Source organism: Melospiza georgiana, chromosome 7 (assembly GCF_028018845.1).
Source record: "Melospiza georgiana isolate bMelGeo1 chromosome 7, bMelGeo1.pri, whole genome shotgun sequence".
In the NCBI taxonomy this organism is placed as follows: domain Eukaryota; kingdom Metazoa; phylum Chordata; class Aves; order Passeriformes; family Passerellidae; genus Melospiza; species Melospiza georgiana.
In genome coordinates, this window is record NC_080436.1 from 7,066,470 (window position 1) to 7,088,468 (window position 21,999).

The window sequence follows — 21,999 nt, forward strand, 5'->3', positions numbered from 1 at the left end:
TCTGCTTGGGATATAGATTCCACATCCATGAGCTTTTGAGTATGGTCATTGAGCTGAAATGGAGAAGGTTAAAACTCTCATTTTCATTACCAAACACCCCCATCTCCCAATACAAATGTGACATTTCAATTTTGCACAGTCCAACTCTTCTTAAATCATCTGTATAAAAACTTCAGATCTTGATTGATGATGGATGAGCTATTGTCTCCTGAAGCACCCAGTTCTCATTACCCTTTAAGGCAGAGCTTATTAATGATGGACCTGAAGTGCTTTCCCAGTGGGTCATCAGCAATGAACTGTGCTGAGGGATCAAAAGACTTGGTTTGGCATGAAATCTCCAGGCCTAAGCTGTTGTCAGATGATGCATTCAGCATCTGGGGTGAAACAGGAGAAGAGATCCCCATCACTGGGGTGTTTATGGTAAAGGTGTTTCAGCCCCAGTGAGGCTGACCTTGGGAATTCAGTGTCATCAGCATGTGTTAAATAATACATACATGCAGGATATACCTGGGTGTAAAAGACAGCTACTGCCTTCATAGCCAGCTTGAAAGGTGTATGCTATATTCTGGTTTGCTTTTGAAGTGGTTAGAGTGGACTTACCCCAGTTTTTCCTAATTAGCTCCCTCCCCTTTGCCTGCCCACTTCAGAGCTAGCTCTTTTCCCTCTCACCGTGCCATCTTCCAATTCCTAGTGCCAGCTGATTTTGTAGCGCCAGAGAAGAGTTTTTATTTGCAACCTGGAATAGCAATAGCTACTTTAAAACCTTTTTTGTAACAATTTTAGAAACAGATTCTACAGCTAAGTAGATGTTTACAACCCTCACTGTATATAAACATACATGAGTAACTTTCACTCCAGGATGCATTAGAGAATGAAAACACGTTTTGCCAATTTAACCCACGTTAGAAACTGGATAGCAGACCATGAGGGATTACACAGTACACAAAAAAAATAAAAAAGCTCAGTAAAATGCACTTTTAACAGCTGAAAGAAGAAAAGTGGTTTCCCTCTCTGATGTAAGCAGGCACCGCCCTTGCAGAGCCAGTGTCCCTTTACAGTGATTGCGTGCTTCTGGTGGCTGATAATGTGCGTTTAGTGACTTCAGTCAAACTCCGAGTCCCTTTTTGAGCTTGGCAGACTAAGTATGAGCTGTGTGTGGTGTACCTGTCTGTGTTCCTGGCACTTTAGTGTGAGGTGTTGTGTTTCTTGGTAGCCAGGGTCCTGTACCTCTCCATCTCTCCTGTTAGCATTGTAGGGTAGATTACCAAAGTCTGTGGGAATGTTTTACTAGGCTAATGAAAGCAAGAAAACAGCGGTTATAGCAGCAGATAGTACATTTCTGATTTATCATCCTGAGTAAATAACCATTTAAGAGAATTTTAATAATATTCAGATCTAAGTTCCCCACAATCATTTGAGAGTAATAAGCAAAATAATGACAGAATTCAGTGGCAAGGACACATGCTGATTTATTTTTGTGTAACTTTGGCTGCAGAATTATACAGCTCTTAAGCCAGTAGAGTAGTTTTAATAAGGAAGATAAGATTTGCCCTTCACTTCAGAATCAAGTGGCCCTTGGTGCTACTGCATTGCTCAGGGCACAGGGTTGCAGCCCTGGTGCCAAACCAGGAGATTTTGGTACTCTGAAGTGTCACACCTTCCAGAAAGAGGTCCAAAGTTTTCAGGCACCTCTAGGAACTCTTTTCCCAGTGAAAGCTGCTGGGTCTTGTGCTTAGAAATCCCGTTTTGTACCTTGATGTCCCTGAGCAGGGTGGAAGCCCAAGGGTAGCACTTGCTGCTGGCAGGGTCATACTTGCACTAACAGTTTTCCAGTGTCACAAAAAAATTGGTTTAGAAGACAAAAATACTCACCCTCAAATGGTATTTAAAATGTTTCACTGTGAGCAGTCTGGTTTGGGGCTTCTTTGGCAGGAACTGGCTTCTTTGTGCACAAAATTCACTCAGGGACTTGGCATTTTCTCTTCTGCTCCAGCCTTGGAAAGAGCTGAGCACAGAGACACCTCAGGTGTTGCACACATGGAGAAGAATCCTCTTTTTGCCTGGCTTCCATTGCTGCCTGCACAGGCAGAGATCCTGCCTTTCCCCTCCTGTTCATTGTTTAACTTTATCTCTCACTTTCAGGGCTGTAAATTAAAATGAGATGATGACTTTATGATGATGAGTTCATTATACAGCAGCTCTATTGTATATTGATTACAGTTGTGCTTCATTTGCTTAACATGTAACAGAGTTTATTAGCTCTTCCCAGGCATTGTTCTTGCTAAGAGAGGGCAAAGAAGTGCAAAATGCATTTTGAGTTGAAGTCAGTGAAGCCAATGCATCTGTGCTGATTTACACACACCGAGCACTTGGTGTAAAGAAAAGGAGGATAGCAGGTTGGATTGGGAAGGTGGAGTGGAAATGAATCTGGAGTCCAGAGAGCAGAAAGAGTCAAATACAAGTGCTCTAAAAATGGTACTAAACTTTGAACTCAGTGTCACTTCATATCCACAAGAACACACCTTGGATATTAGTCAGGTGTGTTTGCAGCTCAGCGCATCAATAACCTGGAAACTTTAATTCTGTCACTGCTGAAAAATGGTGCAGTGCAGGGAAATTGGAGGTACTGTATCCCATTTCTGGGAAAAAGCAGCAGTAGTAGCACTTGTTATTCAGTGATGAGGCAAGTCAGAGCATTTTTGTGGTGACTTTTAGTAAATCACAGTGGAAGGTGTTGGCTTCCCTGAAATACAGCGTATGATAAAATTCCTGGTTACCTTTGTGCTGAAAAATTTTTTTTCTCCAAAAATTAAAACTATTAGAATGACTTTTAGATTAAGATCCTGTTATACAAGAATATGTCAAAGTTCCTAGCAGGAAAGAAACTGGGATAGGTATTGTCATGAGGGGATGCTCTGAAACTCAGAAATTGTGCCAGTTCAGTGTGCCAGGTGACAAAGGAACTGTGTAGAATTGTGTGTGGGAAATGCACTGGCAGAGAATTTTCAAAGCTTATAATATAATTAGAAAATACTTGGCTTCTGATTGTGATAGCATGAATTACAACATCTGTATTATCTTACCCATCACAAGAGACTGAAAATAGAATAAAAGTTTTTAAAACACCTCTCAGTTACACTTACTCTTGAAGTAAAACCAAAAAAAAAGCTTAATCCAGCAATTATGTGTGTGTTTAAGAAGCAATAAATGCAGATTTTACAGTTTTTCACTGTTTAATGTTATTTTTAATCAAAATCTGGGTCATAATGGATTAGATAATCCAGTATAGCTGAGACAACACAGAGAAATCATCACTGATCATGATTTCAGGTGTTCTTCTAAGCCCCCCTTTCTTCCCAGAGCAAAATTGTTAACAGATGCTGTATGGTTTTTTCCTGTGATCATAAGAATATTATACAGACAGATCATTGCTATATCTCTAATCTGGACTGTTTTTCTGGAGCAGATTATTATCATTGTTCTCATTTATAAGCCCCTTTTCAATGAAAAGCCAAGCTTTTAAACCAGAGGTTTCTAAGAAATAGTAATACTGATTAATATGGTGGGAAGATGTATTTACAGATGATCCTTTATTTAATACATTCCTTGATTGGGGGCTGCTTCATTTACATGCTCTGTGACCTGTAAACCATGAAATTTAAAAAAAAGAAATAAAACACAGTGGTGTGTGTAAAGGTTTGCATTCCCACTCCAGCTTTTAAAGGTTTTCCTGGCAGATGAGGATTCTCAGACTACCTTAATTGCTACTACCAAAGTCAGGAATTATCCTTCATGTCTGTGTGTGGCACTCCTGGCTCTGCAGCGCCACTTCATGTCATTCCAAGGTGTCATTAGAAACTAACCTTCAGCACTTCTCTGCTGAGGCTGGAAGCTCTGACACTGACTCACATTTCCTGTTAACTTTCATCAAAGTCACAGGCATTGTCTCCTGCTTTGGAAATAAAAGAGACAGGTTAAGCAGAGGAATTGTGAATTTGAACAAGGGTTTAGGGGGTAAAAAGAAAAAAGTTTTTGAGCCAGAGGAAAGCCTCGTGCTATAGCCAACAACTGTAAGATCATTTTCATGTTGAGATTTGATGGATCAAGTCTTCAGAGACAGGGCAACAGAGCAGGTTTCTAAATAAACTGCTATAAATATGAAAGTAAAAAGAAAATCTGAAAACGCCAACAAAACACACAAAAGCCCCATGAGTAAGAAGAACCCCAAAACTTTTACCTGCTTAAAAACCATCTCTAACACACAGCTTCCAGCAAGGCATGTCCATAGGAGTTTTGGACCATAGTGTGTGAGATTTGAATCATTGCTTGGAATATTGGGGTGTTTTGGATGATGGTATTACAGCAGCCCAGGCTCTAATATATTTTCTCCAGACCTTGTGCTGCCTGGCCCCTTCTTATGTCCTGTGGGCTCATCACAGCATGGTTCTTTATTGTAAGATTTAAACTTTCTGCAAATTAATGAAATGCAGTATAGTGTGATTGATTGCTTGTGTTTTCAAGTCATTTAAGTGCTGAAGGTTATTTTACCTACCAAATACAAAACTGTTCCATACATGATCACACTGGAACAAAAAGTAAACAACTGTGTGTCAGTCTTCATCATGTTTCTTCTGCATGTGAATAAAGGGTTCCTGTTTACAAATACTGTGAGCTGCTTGTCCTCCAGTTTTCAGATTATTAAATAAGATTACAGTCAGAATTTTCTTTTGCATTTAAATTTCATGCCCTCTCTCCAACACACATTTAGCAATAGACTGAATCAGCTGTCTGAAGCCTTACAAGTATGTTGTTCTCTTGTTTTTCTGCACAGAGATACTGAATGGAGGGGTGTATGTTGGCCAGAACAAATTCCTCTGCTTTGCAGACACCATTCATTGGCAAGACATCGTGAGGAACCCCTGGGCCTCCAACTTCACTCTGGTTCCAACCAACGGCAGCTCAGGATGTAAGTACTGCTTTTATTCTCAGCCTTGTCATCCCCTCAGCATCAAACTGGGTAAATATGGCCACAAGTTTTCCCTGATCCTCTGTTATGGAGAATGATGTTGGTAAATTTTCCTTTCATTGCTCCCTACATTTTTCTAAGTTTGTTTACTGCTTGGAGGACCACTTAGTCTGTTCTCAAAAACAGTGTCCATAGAGGGTATTTGTCAACATCATAGATTTTATAAATTTTCTCTCAGCTGCTTTCTCTTTTCTGCATTTTCTTTTTCTCCTTTATTGCTAAAGCCACTGTGGTGCAGTGGAAGCACAGACATTCTTGTTTGCTTTGCATTTGCTCCTGCTGCTCAGGCTGGTCCTTGAGCCACAATGGTCTGTCTATGGCATCATAATTAGCTGCTGGAGTAATTATGGTAAAAGCTCATGGATATTCTGACTTTAGATGAGAAGTGAACCTCAAAGAAATAATTATTTTGTTGTCTTGTGTGTATATTGCTGAAGAGAGAAGAGAATTTGCAGAGGATGGGGTATTCTTCACAATATAATAAATCATTCTCTGCTTTTTACTACATTTTCTTTATTTTAATGCTTTCCATTGCAAACTTGAAATATCTATGTGCTTAGAGTTTTTCTATTTCCCTTCCCAAGAATTATTTGCCTTCAGTGAATCATTCTTATGATTTCTGCAGCAATAATGGATTGTAGTGAATGGTGGTGACAGCGATACAGAGTGTTTAAGCAAAATATTCCATAATGGAGTAAAGTGCAGTACTTTAAACAGTACCCTCAGGATGTACCAACACTGAAATTCAGAGACAGGCTGGGAAGAAGTTTATATCACATGTCAAAGGTGGCACCACAGCAGACATATTGTTCTGAGCATTCTGGATTTGGGGACATTCTGGATTGCTTTCCATACCTGAAGGAGTCCCTCGAGGATGTATAAATGACACATTGCCTCTCTAAATTTCACTACAGCCAAGAAACGTTTCATTTCTTCTGTTGTATGGTGGCAACTCAAAAAAAAAATAAAATGCTGAGACTCTGGATAGGGACCATTTGATGAGTCCCCATAATTTCTAAGCAGCAACTTGTTTTTAACCAGGTGCTTTGTGGTGTAATAGATTTTATAGAAGGCTACCTTGCTTTTGTATATCTCATGTGCTCCCCTTAATACCAGAGCACAGGTACTTGTGATAAAGCTTCCTCCAGGAGCCTGCCAAGCTGCACTGCTCCTCCCCATCCCAGCTCCAGGGCTGAGCCTCATCCCTCCTGCTTTCTGACATAGTTGTAATGCAGCCAGATCTCTTATTTGCATCTTAAAACCCTCATCACTGCTGATGATCAGTTCTAGGCAGAGCTGATGAAACCTTTGAAGGTGAGGGAATGCCTGTACCCTTTTATGAATCATTGCTTCAAGAAAAAGCCTTGGTTCTTACTCTGTTTTGTTCTCTCATTGGGTTTTCTTTTAACCTTTCCCAGTTCTTCAAGACAAATGCTTCTGCTCTTTTAAAAGAGCAAGCAACATCAATACTATCTTTTTGAGGTAACAGGAGTTTTACAGGTGACTCCAGAAGAAGTGGAACAAGATCCATTCTACTTTTAGAAACACACTCTGAAAGCAAAGAAGGCAGATATTAGTGCCCACACACAGCTAGATGAATGAATGTATGTGGCAAAGTCCAGTTTTCTTCAAACTTTTTTTCATTCCTTTTGAGTTGCTTTGAAATATAGGGAAGGAACAATTTGTGTTTTGCCATTTGTACTTGATAAATAAGATAAACAGCATTATTTCAATGATGATTGAGAGCTATGTACCAAGTCAGCCTCATTAAGATAGCCACCCAAATTTTACTCTGTTTTTCCTTACTTGGGATGAAACAGTGCACAACTGGACTGTATTTAATTTAATAAACATGAGAACCTTCTGAGAAACTCAATCCCATCTCAATACAATTCATGAGTCCTTGAAATTTGATTAAATTAGCTAATCCAAACCATTTGTCTTAACAGCTTACACAGGTGAAAATATAAACCCCATTATACAAAAAGCCAGCAAATGCTTAAAAAGGTTCTAAGGCTTTGGGTACCAAAGAACTCAGGTACAGAAATCACCATTTAAAATTGTCTGTAATTAAATACCTGTCTGTGGTGGGTGCATGCATGTACTATGCACACACACAGGACTTGGAGAAACAAACCTTGAATTTGAACCCTGGAAATTCGTGTAGAATGTCATTAAATAAGGTATATGCTTCTCAATTTTGGCTCACATGTCACTTTTCACTACCTGCTAAAGGAGTGTGAGTGCTTGCTGTGCCCAGCCTTGCTTTTCTCCACTGCTGCAGATGATGCTCAGTGCATTACAAAGTTCTTTTCTGCACAGACTGTGACTCAGGCTTTTCTGGATCCAGCATGTGTATGTATTTACTGTTTAAGTCTCAAGTGTCTTCTAATTTCCAATGGAAATCTTGGCTAAATCCACTGGAATACAGAAGTATGTGTTGTTTGGCATTACTGAGAATATCCCAGTGTCAAAATATGTTGGAAAGAACTATTGGATTTTACTGTTTATCTACAAACCTTTGTAGGAGGGAATGTGAACCAACCAAACCTGCTGTGTGAAGCTCAGCAAAGTCCATCCTAGCAGTAATTTAGGGAAATCTGTGGAATCCTCTAAGACCTGGCTAGCAGCATCATGTACCACATTTAGCCATGACTGGCAGGACTGGAGGGCACCTTTTGCCCCAGGAATTGTGAGGGCAGTGATCCCTGGCTGTCATGGTTGAGACAGAGACAATACAAAGAAACACACTCCATTTTCAGAAGGTTTCAAACCTGGTTTTATTATAGCATGCATGCTTTTTATACATTCTTACAATACTCCTAAGTTTACACTTTGCTCATTGGTCACCACAGACGAAGTGCTCATTGGAATAGAAACTTGCAGGTTTCTCTTATTTATCCTTTTTTCACTCTAGGTTTCTATGTCAACAACCTTGGTAGCAAATTCTTTCAGGGGTAAACATGGATCCTCTTATCAGAGTTCTCCCTGGCTCACAGAGGTTGCTGTGAAACCTCTCCCACACCTGGCAGTGAATACGTGCAGGGACAGAGGCTGTGACCTGCCGTGGGTGTCAGAATGTGGTACCTCGTCCAAACACAGTTTGGCACTCTGGCATCACTGGTGTTGTTTCCAAGCACCAGTAAATGACACAAAACCTGCCCAGAGGTGCCTACATGTCCAGAAGAGCAGTGCCCAGCCCAGAGAAGACCCCCATGCTTGACCCCCATGGCCTGAGTGCCTGCAGCAGATTGATGTGAATGCAGTGTCACACTGGGCACAGCTGTGTGTGGGGGAGCTCAGGCACAGCCCTGCAGGGAGCTGCCACTGCAGGTGCCCACGCTGTTCCCTTCCCCAGCCAGCTGGGAAAGCTGATAATGCTCTGATTTCAGGGATAATTTCACTTGAACCCTCTCTTGCTGCTCCAGCGCAATCAGCAGAGGAAGGCAAAAGGGTGGAGTGAAATGAAGAGGCTCTGAAGTAAAATCAGTCCCCTGCCTCTGTGGCTGTTTCATACCTTGGATCTGCCAGTTCTGGTGTGAGAAATATCTACTCACTTTTCATAGTTTAGGAAGGTTTATTAAGCCTTATCAAAAATACAACAGAAGATTGAATGAAGAAAAAAGGTTACGGTCATGGGAGCAAAAGATATTCCCTGCCATGTGCTCAGCCCCCTCACAATGGAGGTTTTAGGTTTTACCCTTTTTAACCCTTTAACCTCTCCCAAAGTTCTGTCCATCAACCCCTTCTTTGCTGTCCAGTGGTGGAGATCTCTTCCTCAAATCCTGATAGGAAGTCAGGTGTTCCATAGTGACAAGCCAGCCCTCCCAGATGCCCCAATGCCAGCTGTCCCTTGATAACCACGTGATGGGATACAACATAAATCTATAAACTTTTCTTAACCTATATACATGATTTTGTCCATTAATTGTGAGAGTCAATCATGGCATTACTCATCTATCACACTGGCAATCTCCTTCATTCACATCAGTGCCAGACAGAAGGGAATATGGCCAGTGAACTCTGGGAATAAAGCTCCTCTGATTTCATTGTCACATCAGTGCCAAGGAGCCAGTTGAAAAGGCCACGGTGTCTTAAACACTGACAGAAATCCTGCAGACATGTGAATCCTGAGTGCTGCTTCTCCTTTTTTCTTCAAGTTGTGATCAAATGCATGCAGGAGAGCTCCTGTTGGAGGCCTCTGAGTGACACAGTGTCACTGTTCAGTGGCTGCTGGCTCAGTGCTCAGATAAACAAACTCTGCACCAGGGACCACACGTGCTTCAGCTCTCCCTGGACACAGCCTCTGTGCTTGGCATTTTGACTCACACACACACTGAAATATTTACACCTTCCAGTAATAGTAGCCTCCTCAAAACAGGTCTCATAAGCTCTTGGAGGTCTATTACTCACCCAAGATAGCTCAGCTTCCTTTGGAGGCATCAAATCAGCAGGATGGCTTCTGTTGCAGTGTTTGGAACAAAAAGGTTTAATAAAAGGCAAAATAACAAACAGAGGAAAACTGAGCAAGGTGCAAGAGGTTCTTGCTCCCGGTAAAACACCTCTCAAAAGCCATTAGTTTCTTTGTTCTCTTCTTTTTCTAGTAAATTGCCCAGGTGAGACTTTTTGGCTTCTGTCCCATTGGCTATCCTTAAGTTTGAGGTGAAGTCCCCCAGGCCTATGAGGTGCCTTTTTCACCTAATGGACCAGAGAAACTTCTGGGCTTCTTTCCTTTTTGAGGGGACAAAGGATAGTTTTGTCACTCTGTCTACAGGGGGCACATTCCTACACCTTACCATTCTGCTATCTCGTAGCAGAATTAGTTGTAACTTCTGCTATCTCATAATTTTGAAGTTAGCTGTAACTTGAAAGCAGCCTTCTCTTCTGTTTACCTGAATTCTGTGCTGCCAGCCTGGGGTTTTAGGCTGAGCACATTGCAGTGGGAATCTCCAAAGCATTTTACTCTCCAAGGAACGACGTTTTCCCTTTAGGTTTGCATTATTGAAATTGTTTCTGCAACAATGCTGAAAATCTATTTTCTCTCCTTCCACAAATCAGCCATGAATTCAAGCATTGGCCAAACATGCTGAAGCCTTTCATTGCAAGAGACAATTCCCTGTTAGCACATCCACTTTTTGGATTCAGTCCCTTAACTAAAGACTTGCAGCTCTGCTCTTCAGAGGTAAAAAACCAGGGTGCAGCTCCCAGCAGGAAAAATAAATAAAGCAGGGAAAAAGAATTGAGCTTCTTGCCTAAAATGCCTCCAGATTAGTAGAGCTCTCTGAGCAGCTTTTGGGAGAGTCCAGTGAAAATCTGGCTGCTTTCATCTGTGTCTTCAGTGTTCTCCTCCATTCTGTTGTTAGCAGGAGCTGGACAAGCCTCACATTTTGTCAGGTGAGCTCTTTTACTCCATTTTAAATCAGAATTTTCTGAGGATCTTTACTTGGAGCTTTTCTTGCACAGAAAAGCTTGTAGAGTTTGAATTGTTACATTGAGGTCACTTCCACAGCCAATAGCATGTGTTCAAATCAGTCAGTAATGCTCTTAAAAATACTGAAACTATGAATGAGTGTTCATGATAGAGCTGGTGACTGTTTGGGTAATACAGATGCAAAAATCACTCTAAAATTTTCAAGTTAAAAAAAAATAAGTTGCTTTTCAGGGAGTTATTTAAAAAATATGCTGGACTTTTCTTGACATTTGATTCAAGTATTTTCTTGAAACCAAGTTTCTGCTCAGACTGAAGTGTAGTGAGATCTCTGGAAAAAATTCCCTTTGTCAGTCTGGCTTTTTAGCTGAGTGCCTGTTAGCTGTGAATAAAGCTGGAATTTTTGGCAAGGTACTTTTTCAGACAGAACAACCTCAGTTCCTTGCTCTTCACAGCGTGGTACTCCTCTGTCATTGCTTTGTGTCTAACTGCAGCCTGTGGTGTGAGAACACCCCAGCTCTGAGATGTGAGGAAAAGAGGAAAGCCTTGGTCTTCAGGGCTGTGCCTGTGACTCAATAAATCCCATGGTCTGTTCCAGGGAAACATTGCTTGAAAACTCCTCTTTTCCAAATCTTGGCTCTTTTTTGCCTATTAATTCACAGACTTTTCAAGAGCAGAAGGAGCCTTGAAACATCCTTAGCTCTATTTCCTGTATGAGGAAGCCTGGATTATCAGCAGCTTGCCTGGTGTGGAGCTCAGTGCCTTCCCTGAGCACAGCTCATCCTCCAGCCTGGCTTTGAGGTCCCTGTGGCCGTGGCCTCTGGTGCTCTGTGCACTCTCCTGGCACTGCCCTGGAGCTTTGGTGAAGTGCAGACATCCCTCCAGAAACTGTTTATTTGCCAGTATTAAAAGGAATGATAGCAGCTGCTTTTATCTCTAATCTGAGCACAAGTTTTATGTTGCATCTTGCGCTTTCTGTGGCTGGCTCAAAGAGCTCTCCTAGCCAGCTTTTTCTCTCTGTGTACTGTGTCATCAGCTCACCTCCTGATATTCTTCCAAAAGCTGGACAGATAGAGGCTCTCCCATCTCTCACAATGAGGAATTTCCAGCCCCAGAGGAATTTTCATTGCTTATCAATGTAAACTGTGTGTTTTTAACTTTGCTTTTAGAAGGCTGAAGGCAAAGCATGTGTGGCATTTTATTCCTCATATAACCAATAGAAATAAAAATTAAACCCTTTGTGTTTCAGCTTCATGTGAGGAATTTGGTGTTCAGGCAGTTCTGATATCTGTGTGCTTTAGAGACTCCTTTTTTTCCTCCCAGCAAATGCAGCCTGTGTGTTCTGTTCTGAAATATGCAATCCTATGTTTGGCTCTAAAAAAGTCATTTGGTGTGAGTGACTCCAGCCTAGCTGCCAGCCTGGCTCACTCTCTGATACTGGCTGCTCCTCACTGTAATTTGCTGGGATTTCACTCTTCTTGTAATCTGTACTCTTTATTGCCTGGCATATTTTAATAATTTCCAAACCTTTGTCTGCAATATTAAGAAGTGTCAGTCCTGGGGATCCCTGGGGAGCAACACCCCAATTGTATTATAATTGCTCATTTACAGCTACTTTTAAAGAGTCCCCAATTAGCTGGGTCTTAATGCATTTTTCATGTGTTTTATTAATATTGAAACATAGAGACAAATCTAATTAAATGTTTACCATTAAGCCAGTGCTTTGCATTTTAATTAAAGGAACAAAAAATGGACTTCCCAGCTGTGTAGCTGTTCATGAAGTCAGCCCTCAGTGCTCCTGGCAATCCAAGCTGTCAGTGACCTTACCTGGGAGCAGGTGTCTTTGGAAGCATTACAGCTCAGTTTGACATACTTATCCCTCTATTTGGTTGATGGGAAACAGTGCTGGCTCTGCAATTTTTTGCCTTTTTTTCCCCCTTTCTTAATTTCTTCTGTCACACTGTGAGTTGCTTGCCCCCCAGCCCTGATAATTGAACATTTGTTGGGCCATGTTCTATTGCCAGCTTATCACATGCTAGCAAAAGGAGTAATAAATTTCTAAAATGCACTTCTTTCAAATATTACAGAAATTAGAACAATCTGGTAGAAACTGAGTTTAGCAGATATGTCTATATCAAACTAATTTAAGGCCGGAAGCTCCTTACTTTTCTTTTTTTTAATTGTTATAAGAAAAAATCAGCCATGTGGATATGTGTACAATGCTTTCAACATATGTATTATATTCTTGTACTGTGTTTCACAAGAAGCATGAGTTGATATTTGCATGGAATTTTGTATAAGTGATAAGCTTTATATACTCCCTTGGGTATTAAGAGTCTCTGTTTGGAGTTGCCAGCAAGGGATGTGGGTGAATTTGTGTACAGGTGTTTATTGCAGCCACAGAATGAGGCCTGACAGGTGGGCAGCCCCTTGATTTAATGTTCAGTAGTGACCTTGTAATTCTTCACAGAGCACAGTAACTCAGCTTTTGTACCAGTAGTTGCAATATTAGAAAAGGATAATTTTTACACTCACGTGGAAATTTATACTCATAGGCCACTGGGTGTTTAACTCTGAAGTAATTATGTATATAGCTATGAAGAACAGGGGGTTTGTTAGATCATTGCCATCTCTCCCAAAGGTCCTGACCTTGCACCAGTTCTCAGGTGTGCTGTGCCTAAACTGGATAAAAATGCTGTTCATGTCCAGCCCAGTGTTTTCAGCTGGGGCACCCAAAACAGATTTCTGCTCAGGACCAGTCCTGCTGCCCTTGGGAAGCCACAGCCAAAGTGGTGAAATATGGAATCTTGGATCAGAGCAGGAAAAGGATGGAGTCCTTTCCCTCAAGTCTAAAAAAGCCATTGGTCAGTAAGGAGGTGAATGCAATGAAATTAAAAGTAGAATAAAATCTTTCCTTCAGACCAGTGGATGCTTCTGTAACAGGAGCCAATTACATGTAAATCCTGAGTATTTGTAAACCAACCCCCCAGCCCTCAGTACCAGGACACAGATGAGATAACCACATTTTGTCCAGTTATCCCTGCAAGGTATTTTGTGTTTTTTCCAAGCATGAGGATTTTGCTCTGCACAAGGCCAGAGTAACAGCAATATATTTATGTATGCTGGTGAAAAGAAAAGAAGGAAGTGACTAATTCATGCTTAAAGCCACCTTTCAGAATAGCTAGTGTATCATTTTTGGTGTACATCTAAATTGGAAACTACCTACGGAGAAAATGGCATTGCAGAAAGTACACCCTGAAGACATTTGTTATTGCAGAGTTTGTTAAATTATAGCCTTTCATTGAGGTTATTACTTGGAGTTCAATTAACATTTTAAATGTATGTTTGGAGACCAGCAAGCAGGGCCTGAGCAGACAGGTGGTCTGGGTACAGAACATGTTCCCTGCCACCAGCATCACCATGGCAAAGCAAAGCCAGGAGGAGAAGCTGTTCTTTTCCATAAAAAGCCACAAACATTTTGTGAAAGCTCCTTCCATATGGCTTTGCAGGCTTAAAGCACCACACTTCTGCAGCAGTTAGGGTTTCATGGACATCTCACTTGGAAAGAAAATTTGTATCAGATAGAAAGTCCCACATCTGCCTTTTGTTCTGGCTACGTGGAGGCTGCTTTGCCTTCCATTAAGGAATCTCTAGTCCAGACATAATTTATTTCTTTACCTGGAATTGAAAGGCTAATACAGTAACAGAAAAATTTGATTTTAAAGAATAGTTTTTGCCAAGCAGATGTACCTGAAGATGGAGGAATACATGAAATCTAGTGGTACAATGAACTTGATTTGCATCAGAGTGGCAAGCTGAACTGCTTGAAGTTGCCTGTAATTTTTTTCCTCAACCCAGAGCAGTGTGTTTTAAATAAAGGGAATCAGTTTAGCTTTCTAGTAAATACCTTCAGCCAGCATTTTCAGAAGGGATTTGTCAGTTGGTGACTGCCCTTGAAAGAGATTTGAAAGGCAAGCGGACGTGGCATCTAATGGAAATACAACGCCTCTCACAGCTGAGTTACTGAATAAAAAGTAAGTAATGAACACAAATAAGAAAAAATAATGCTGTGAGGGACAGAACTCCTTATGCTGCCAGACCTCAGCAAAGGAATTGCTACAGACATGGGGATTTCCAGAAATCGAGGGCACAGAGAGGAGGGCACAGAGAGGAGGGCATAGAGAAAACCAGGATTAACAGGTTCTGAAGCATCTCAGGCATGGGCATCCCTTGGCACTGAGAAATATATTTTGCAAAAATATAAACAAAAGATACTCAGCTGCAGAACCAACCTAATCCCTGCCAAAGTGCTGAGCAGTTTCACTGAGTATCCTCCTTCCCTTTAGCAGTTTCAGGGTGAAAGTCACTCACCCCGTGGCAGAAGTCACAATGCTGATATATAAAATATTGCAGTGGTTCTGTAGGTGCAGAACTGAAGTAGGGCTCCACGTGGTGGTGTGTAGATCAGTTAATGGCAACCTGTGTGTGCATAATGTATTGCTGCACAGCACCTGTTTATGAGCAGGTTGGTGTTTAAGCAGGGTATTGCACAAGGGAGACACTTTCAGGCTGAATGAAAGCATTCCTCTCCATTACAGGCAGCTTGGTTATCACAAGCACTGGTGTTTCTTGAAAGTAGGAAACAACCCCCAAATACTCAGAATATTTAAAATAGCCTAATTGCATGGTGATTGCCAGATTGGTAGTGAGTGGGTGGGTGGGATTGGTCTCTCACAGCAAGCTTCAGCTGCTCTCACAACCTGCCTTCAAAGAGCTGCTTAGGGAAAGGGGAAGGAAAGAAAGAGTATAAAATCAGCTGCTGAATAGTGTCTGCAGGATCTGGGAGCTGCTGTGTGCCTCCCACCCTGCATGTCCTCAGATGGGCTTGGTGGGTGCAGGGTTGGCACCACCCAGGTGGCTTCTCCCAGCACACTGTTCTGCTGCCTTCATCAAACTCAAAACCACCCCAAGCCTTTGTTGCTATCACATCTGTGGTTTTTAGGGTTTTATTTGTTCTGTCTGTTCTGGCAGAAACTCTCAGAACTCTCCTGTGCACAGCCTGGCTAAAGGGCTCTGGCCACAGGTCTGCTCAAACCCAGGGCAGCTTCAGGGTCTTCCTTCTTGTGACAATCCCATCATGCCCAAAGCATCACCTCTTAGCAGATCTCTGATAACTGAAAATTGTCCAGGAAATTGCACTTTGAAATTTGTATGATTATTTTCATTAATTTTTTGTGTATAGCAAACACTACATCTAAATATCAGAATATATGTCCAGCCATCATTTTCCAACAGAGAAGGGGCTTCTGCGTTCCAAGTATTGCTTTGAAATAATCAGTTTTGTCTCAAATAGCCAGAAATACATTTTGGATAAGCACATTAAGAGGCTCATCCAAACTTTATAAACTGACCTAAAACTGGACTCCAGATTTCATGGGAATGAGGAATTCCTTTCTAGTATTTCCATATAATTGAGTCAGAAGTTGATTAATACATTAGCAGTTCTAAATACACCCTGCCAGACTGTAGGAATACTACATGGGATCTAGAAAGAATAAAATGATTTTTGAAAGCCAATTCAATTTCAACTTTTGATTTCCTTTCTTTGAGGTTATTACTTTCTTTAAAAAATGAAAACTTTATGTCCCTCTGTTGGAACTTTATTACTGCTTTGGCTGCATTACAGAAATATTATAACAGGACAGTATTTTGACTGATGTGGCATTGACTGACTTGACCTGTTTGAGGAGCTGCTATTAAACCCACACAAGAACACTCTGAGTTCTGCGTTTGAATTTGTTGAGAGCCTCCTCTGAAAAATCTCATCTAATGGTGCAGGAATTTTTCCTCCCAGTGCTGCATCCTCTCCCCCCAAAAAAGCAACTTATATAACTTATATCTGCATCCTTCCATTCTCAGCTGAGATATGCATCAAACAATAAATGCTGCAGCTCTTATGGACAGAGACCTGGCTCCAGATTTATTCCAGACATGCCACAGGTGCCCATGTGCTCCCCTGCTGTTGGCTTGTTTGTGGATTTGGATTTCCTGTGCTGTCACCCCAGAAGAGTGCCAGGTCTGAGAGGCAGTGGGCAGTGAGCTCAGGTAGGGAGGGATGCAGGTGTCAGTGCTGGGCATTGCAGTCACTGCTGCCAAGACAGGAAATGTAGGCACTTCAGACAGCCCCATGCAGGGGGAAATGCTGAGCTGAATATAAAGGCAGAGAAGATGTTGGCTTTCTGTGTGCTGGAATCTGCAGTGCCTTCCTCTCACAAACCTGTATTCTGCTCACTCAAATTTCCTCCTTAAGACAGACTTTTCTCCCCTTTTTCTCTTTCTTTTATTATCAGCTCAGGAGTTCTTCAGGGTGTGGAGGAGCAGGGTTGAGTTTCCTCCTTTGCATTCAAATCTGTACATCCTGGCTCTCACCTCCCAATGGAAACTGCCCCAGGCTGGTCTTAGTTGGCATCTTTTCTACTTTATCTGTTGAAATTCTGAGTATTAAGCAATCATTAGGTTCAATACAGAGCTCCTAGGGCTGCTCTGATCCTTGGCTCCCCAGTGATCTCAGCCACCGAGCTGTGGGCACTAGCCCATGGATAGTTGTGTGCTGTGCTCAGCTCTCTCCCTTTGGGCTGGAGAGCTGTCCTGGGGAGGGGTGGCTGCCAGCTCTGTGCTGTCCCCTTCCAGAGGGCAGCCCCACAGTGTTTCTTGGCTTGCTGACCTGAGAGGGGAGAGCCTTCATCACAGGAAGCAAAGGAGAGAAAGAATGAGAGGCATAACTTGGCACCCTGGGTGAGAGTTCACGTGCAGGTGGTGGAGTAGCACCCTCTCCTTCCCCACAGAGGAAATTAGAGCTACTCCAGGATTTTGAAGGGGCCTGGGCTTGTGATCTGTGTGCTTTGGGGATGTTCCACTGGAGGGAGTGTGTTTCACTCTGTCCCCAGTGTGCAGGGACCAGGCTGCTGTTCTGCTCCTGCAGCGCTGAGAGAGGAGGGGCAGCTACCTATGAGAGATTTTTAAAACAATAATGATTACAACGGAAGGATTCCTGAGGCTTTGTTGTTCTTGATGAGCCTGCCAAGCAGCAGGTATGCCTTGACCTATCCTTTTAGCCTTCTGGCTGTGTCTCCCCATTTGCTCAGCATCCCTGTGTGCGTGTTCAGGAAGGCATTTGATGCTGATTGGAACTAATTCACCATCACAGTGGGGGGAATTCACTTACATTGCTCCATGCTAACAGCTATAAGCAGTGATAATTAATAGCTCCTAATTGCTTAATCAGTGTAAAGTTTTAGACTATGTCATATGTGAAGGTTTTTATTTTGTGTGGATGACTAAACCCCCAATTAATGCATCGAGTCACACAGCCTTACCAGCGCTGTCTGCTGCAGACAGAGAAAAATAACCAGTGTCTTCATTACCCCCCTCAGGTCCCTTTCTGTAGTCATTACTGTGGCCTGAAGACATTTTTCTGTAGCAGCTGCAGTAACGTTACAGTGAGCTCCCTATCAGCTCAGAGCTGTCAGCAGCAGATATGAATCCAGCAGCCCGAGCCCGTTCGGTGCTGCTGACATGCTCTTCTTGACTTTCCATTTATTCCTCTACCCCTGGTGGCCAATCTCCCTTAAAATCAAAACTGTCTGCCACCAGTGGATCTGGCAATACTCTGTGATTTTGCAGTTCTCAACAGGCACTCGGTCCCTGTGCACACGCAAGGCTCGTCTCCATCCCACATTACTCAAGGTAATGCATCCCTCTTTGGTATTCAGTTTTTGTTTTCTTTAGTGCTGGCTAAATTTTATCTCTGCTCCCTCTCCCTGCTCCCCCTCACGCTGTCCCTGTATCTCTTTCTGTGCCTGTCTTTCAGGGCCTATCTCTTGGATTGTTTTCATTTCCCAGACCTGTTTCCCAGGCCAGTTTCTTTTCAGCTGCTTGTCCCTGAGTCCCTCTCCATTTGTGTTTGTCTCTTTTCTTATCTGCTGAGGAAGATGAGGGAGAGATAGAAGTGTTGACTGGCAGAACTGGAACTCCCTGTTGGAAGTGATCGTGAGCAGGAGTTTGCTTCCACCCTTACAGAGCTCCTGGCTGGATGCATCCTCCTACCATGTGGGGTTGTGTCAGATTAGAACAGCCTTTAAAACTTATTTCTCATTCTTTTTCTGTCTCAACAATGTCTGAATTATTCTATAACATTTCAAAGACATTTCTTATCTCAAGGTTTACAAACAGACACATACTGTGTAAGTCTTCTGTCAAACTTGGAGAATTCTCTACAAATTCATTTCTCACAGGGTTGGGCTCTAAGGGATGGATGGATGGATGGATGGATGGATGGATGGATGGATGGATGGATGGATGGATGGATGGATGGATGATGGATGGATGGATGAATCCACAGATGGATCCACAACAGGTGCTGTGCTTTTCCACAGTGTAGGTAATTGTTTATGAACCCTAAGTGAGTTTTCTCTGTGAAAGGATCCCATTCATATTTGTGCCCAGGGTGTTTCCACTGGGCATGGAGACTTCAGGGGACAAGCAAAAATAGAAGCAAAGAGGGGATAGAAAAGTCTCCAATAATACAATAAAAGTAACAACACCAATTCAGGTACAGCTTGTTAAAGAAATGCGTGAATTTTATGGGACTAATCCTCTGCTGGAAAATTATTTGGTTACAGATCCTTAGGTGAATTCACCTGACATGAATGAAAGCATATAGTTTGTTAACAGTGGGAGAATTGACCCTTAGATTTCTGCATCCCATTATGCTTCTACAGAGGAAGAGAAAATGAGCACTAGATATTTCTATAACACATTTTCTTCTTTTATAGGAAGTTTTACTTTTTCTTGCAGTGTGTGTCTCTCCTGCCATTAGGGAAGGAAATCCTGGGAAGTGTGAGACTCTCTTAGGTAATTAACTTTCAAATCAATAGCAGAGATCTGAAGGCTAGCACAGGGAGGGTAGGAAATGCAAAATGATTTTTACCTAACAAAGAAGTGTGAGTGAATGAATGAACATATGACAATAGGAATAGTCAGACAAGGACAGGGAAAGCATTATGGCCTGATAAAGACAGAACAATCCATCACAACAATAGTATCTTTAATTCTCGTTAATGCTGTGTTGCAGTGTTTGAATTACAGTTGGATTTTGTTATCTATGCATACACAGAACTAAGGAGTTTAGCTGCCTAGAAAAACAACACACAGGCCTGTAAAAACCTTCTGACTCACCTAAGCCATGCAAAGACCAGCCTGGGACTCTTACCACAGAGTATACCTGGAATTTCATGGACTTTAGGGCTGGTTATATCTAGAAACATCTCTATGGGATCCCTAGCATTTTTGCAGGAGTGAATTTTTTAGGCAAAGGATGAGTTAGTTTATAAGCAGCTTACAGAAGCTAAGAAGTGATTTATAGCTGTTTTGAGTGTTAATCAACTATTTTAGATTGTTAGGTAAGTAAAAAGGCTGCCTAAAACTATGGCTGGTAACCACCTAAGCCATTTTATTTTGTCTGTGTTTATTTGCACTTCAGTATCAATGTCTTGCAGGTATCCTAACACTGAATGACGATTTCCAACCAGATAGAAACCATCTGTAAATGTAAGCTTTGTGCAAAGTGAGACGTTTCTTCTCTTATTTCTGCTTTCCTTCTCCTACTGAGAGGGGTCTGCTCGAGGCAGCTGGCAGAGCTGATGGGGAAGAAGCAGGGTTTCTTCTCTGTCTGACACTGAGCTTAGAGCTGAGAGGAGCACTTCATTTTTCTTGTCTCTTCAGTAACTTAATCCTTTGTGGTTTTACTGCTTCTGAAATAATAAAGTCAGTCTGGAGTCAAAGGAAAGCCCTTCTCAATTCTCAGGAAAATACAAGGATGAAGTAACCTTGGTCTTTCCCAAGCTAGTGAGCAAACATTTTCTGCTGGTGACTTTCCCTGGCTGGGAAAGCAGAAGCATTTCCCACAAATAAAACTCTAGCCTGGAAATGACAAGGAAGGTGCTCTTCCCAGAGTCCATAATTCAGATCTAGGAACATCTTAGCCAAGGGCCAAGATAATTAGCTAAGGGAAGACAGCCCAGGAGACAAAACATTGGTTTTCTCTGTGCAATTTGCCAAACCTAAATTAATTCTCACGTTCCAGTGGGAATCTGCCTTTTCTTCACCTAGATTTCATTACAAAACCTGTGAAAATTATGGTAGCCTCCAAACTGGCACTGTGTGTGCAAAACAATGCTACTGTTCAGGAGCAGAAATGTATTCCAGTGTCCCAGTTGTAATGGGGAGTAGGTTTTTTTTGTAGGTTCTTTTCTTCCTTATCTTGCTTGGAAAAGGAAAATGTGCCTTCACTAATGTGGAGAATCAAGTAAATGGGCCAAGGTTGTGCCCTGCAGAGAGGTTTTATTTTGGCCAAATTCTTTTAGCCCTTTCTGCTGTATGTTTAGAATATTTTAGACACAAGGAATAACAGGAATGATTTATGCCACAAATTGTTTCATAATTTTTTTCTTTTCAAATCTGTTGCCTCACAGTCTTAAAATCTTTAGAAATATATACAGGAAGATCTGTGAGTAGTAGTGTGATTCCTCCAAAGGCCTTGTCAACCTTAGGGCCAATACATTTATTATCATTTAAGCCTGACATACAGATCTCATTGTGAGACCTGTTCCTCACATGAGTGCTTGTTATGCTCCTGAGTGTGTATGTTGACTTCCACAGGACTATTTCTGTCTTAATTTTGCAGAGCTGGTCTTTAATGGGTTTCAATCTGTCCTTATTACAGGACAGGTTTTCCTTAGCAGGGAAAACCTGGTGAAATACAGAAGGATGTGAGGGCAGAATCTGGACCAGTTCATACTGAGAGCAAGGAAAGTTATTTTTTCTCTTTAAAACAACCAAGCCAATATAGATACACTATTTGGAGGGAGTTTGCTTTTTAATTCTCAGTATATTTGACCTTCAAAAGGACAAAAAACAATGTAATTCAGAGGTGTGCTGCCTACGAGCTCAGCTCCTGGTAGTGTCTGTACAGCTGAGAAAAGTGAAAACAATGAAACAGACACTTTTGAGTTCCCAGTGAGAAAAAAGGAAACTGGCAGCCTTTTCTTGCTTTATTGTTAAATATCTCTATTTAAATGCAAATCATCATCTGACACTGCCAAACAAAGTCATGTACCAGCAGCAGGCATGCAAGTTAAAAAAATTTTTAAAATGATGTTTTGAAGATGCTGAATTGCTTTTATTTCCAGGAGGAATAGAGGTGGCTGAATAAATTTTTGGCTGCATAGCGAGGCTCAGCTCAGCACATAGGTGGTTCAGATATGAAGATTTTTATTTTAAGTACAACTTTTACAGTGGTGTGGGTAGGCTCTTTAGTTAGGGATCACTTGGAGGGATGCTGAAGTTTCTTCTGTGTTATCCCACAGCAGTATTACAGTGGAAAGCACAGCTGTTTACAGAATGTTTTGGGACAAAAAGGGGCAGGAGCAGCCAAATTGCTGCCTTAGTGTGCCTCAGGAATGTGTATTTACAAGTGACCTGTGCT

At 41.8% G+C, this 21,999-nt stretch overlaps 1 protein-coding gene across 1 annotated transcript in view; it reads left to right on the forward strand.

Moving 5' to 3' along the window:
- The window catches only part of ERBB4 (erb-b2 receptor tyrosine kinase 4), a 466,745-nt gene that overhangs the window by 269,081 nt on the left and 175,665 nt on the right, over positions 1-21,999 (forward strand). The window contains exon 4 of the mRNA XM_058028496.1: positions 4,832-4,966. Coding sequence (XP_057884479.1) covers positions 4,832-4,966 — 135 coding nt within the window. The remainder of the gene's footprint in view (positions 1-4,831; positions 4,967-21,999) is intronic.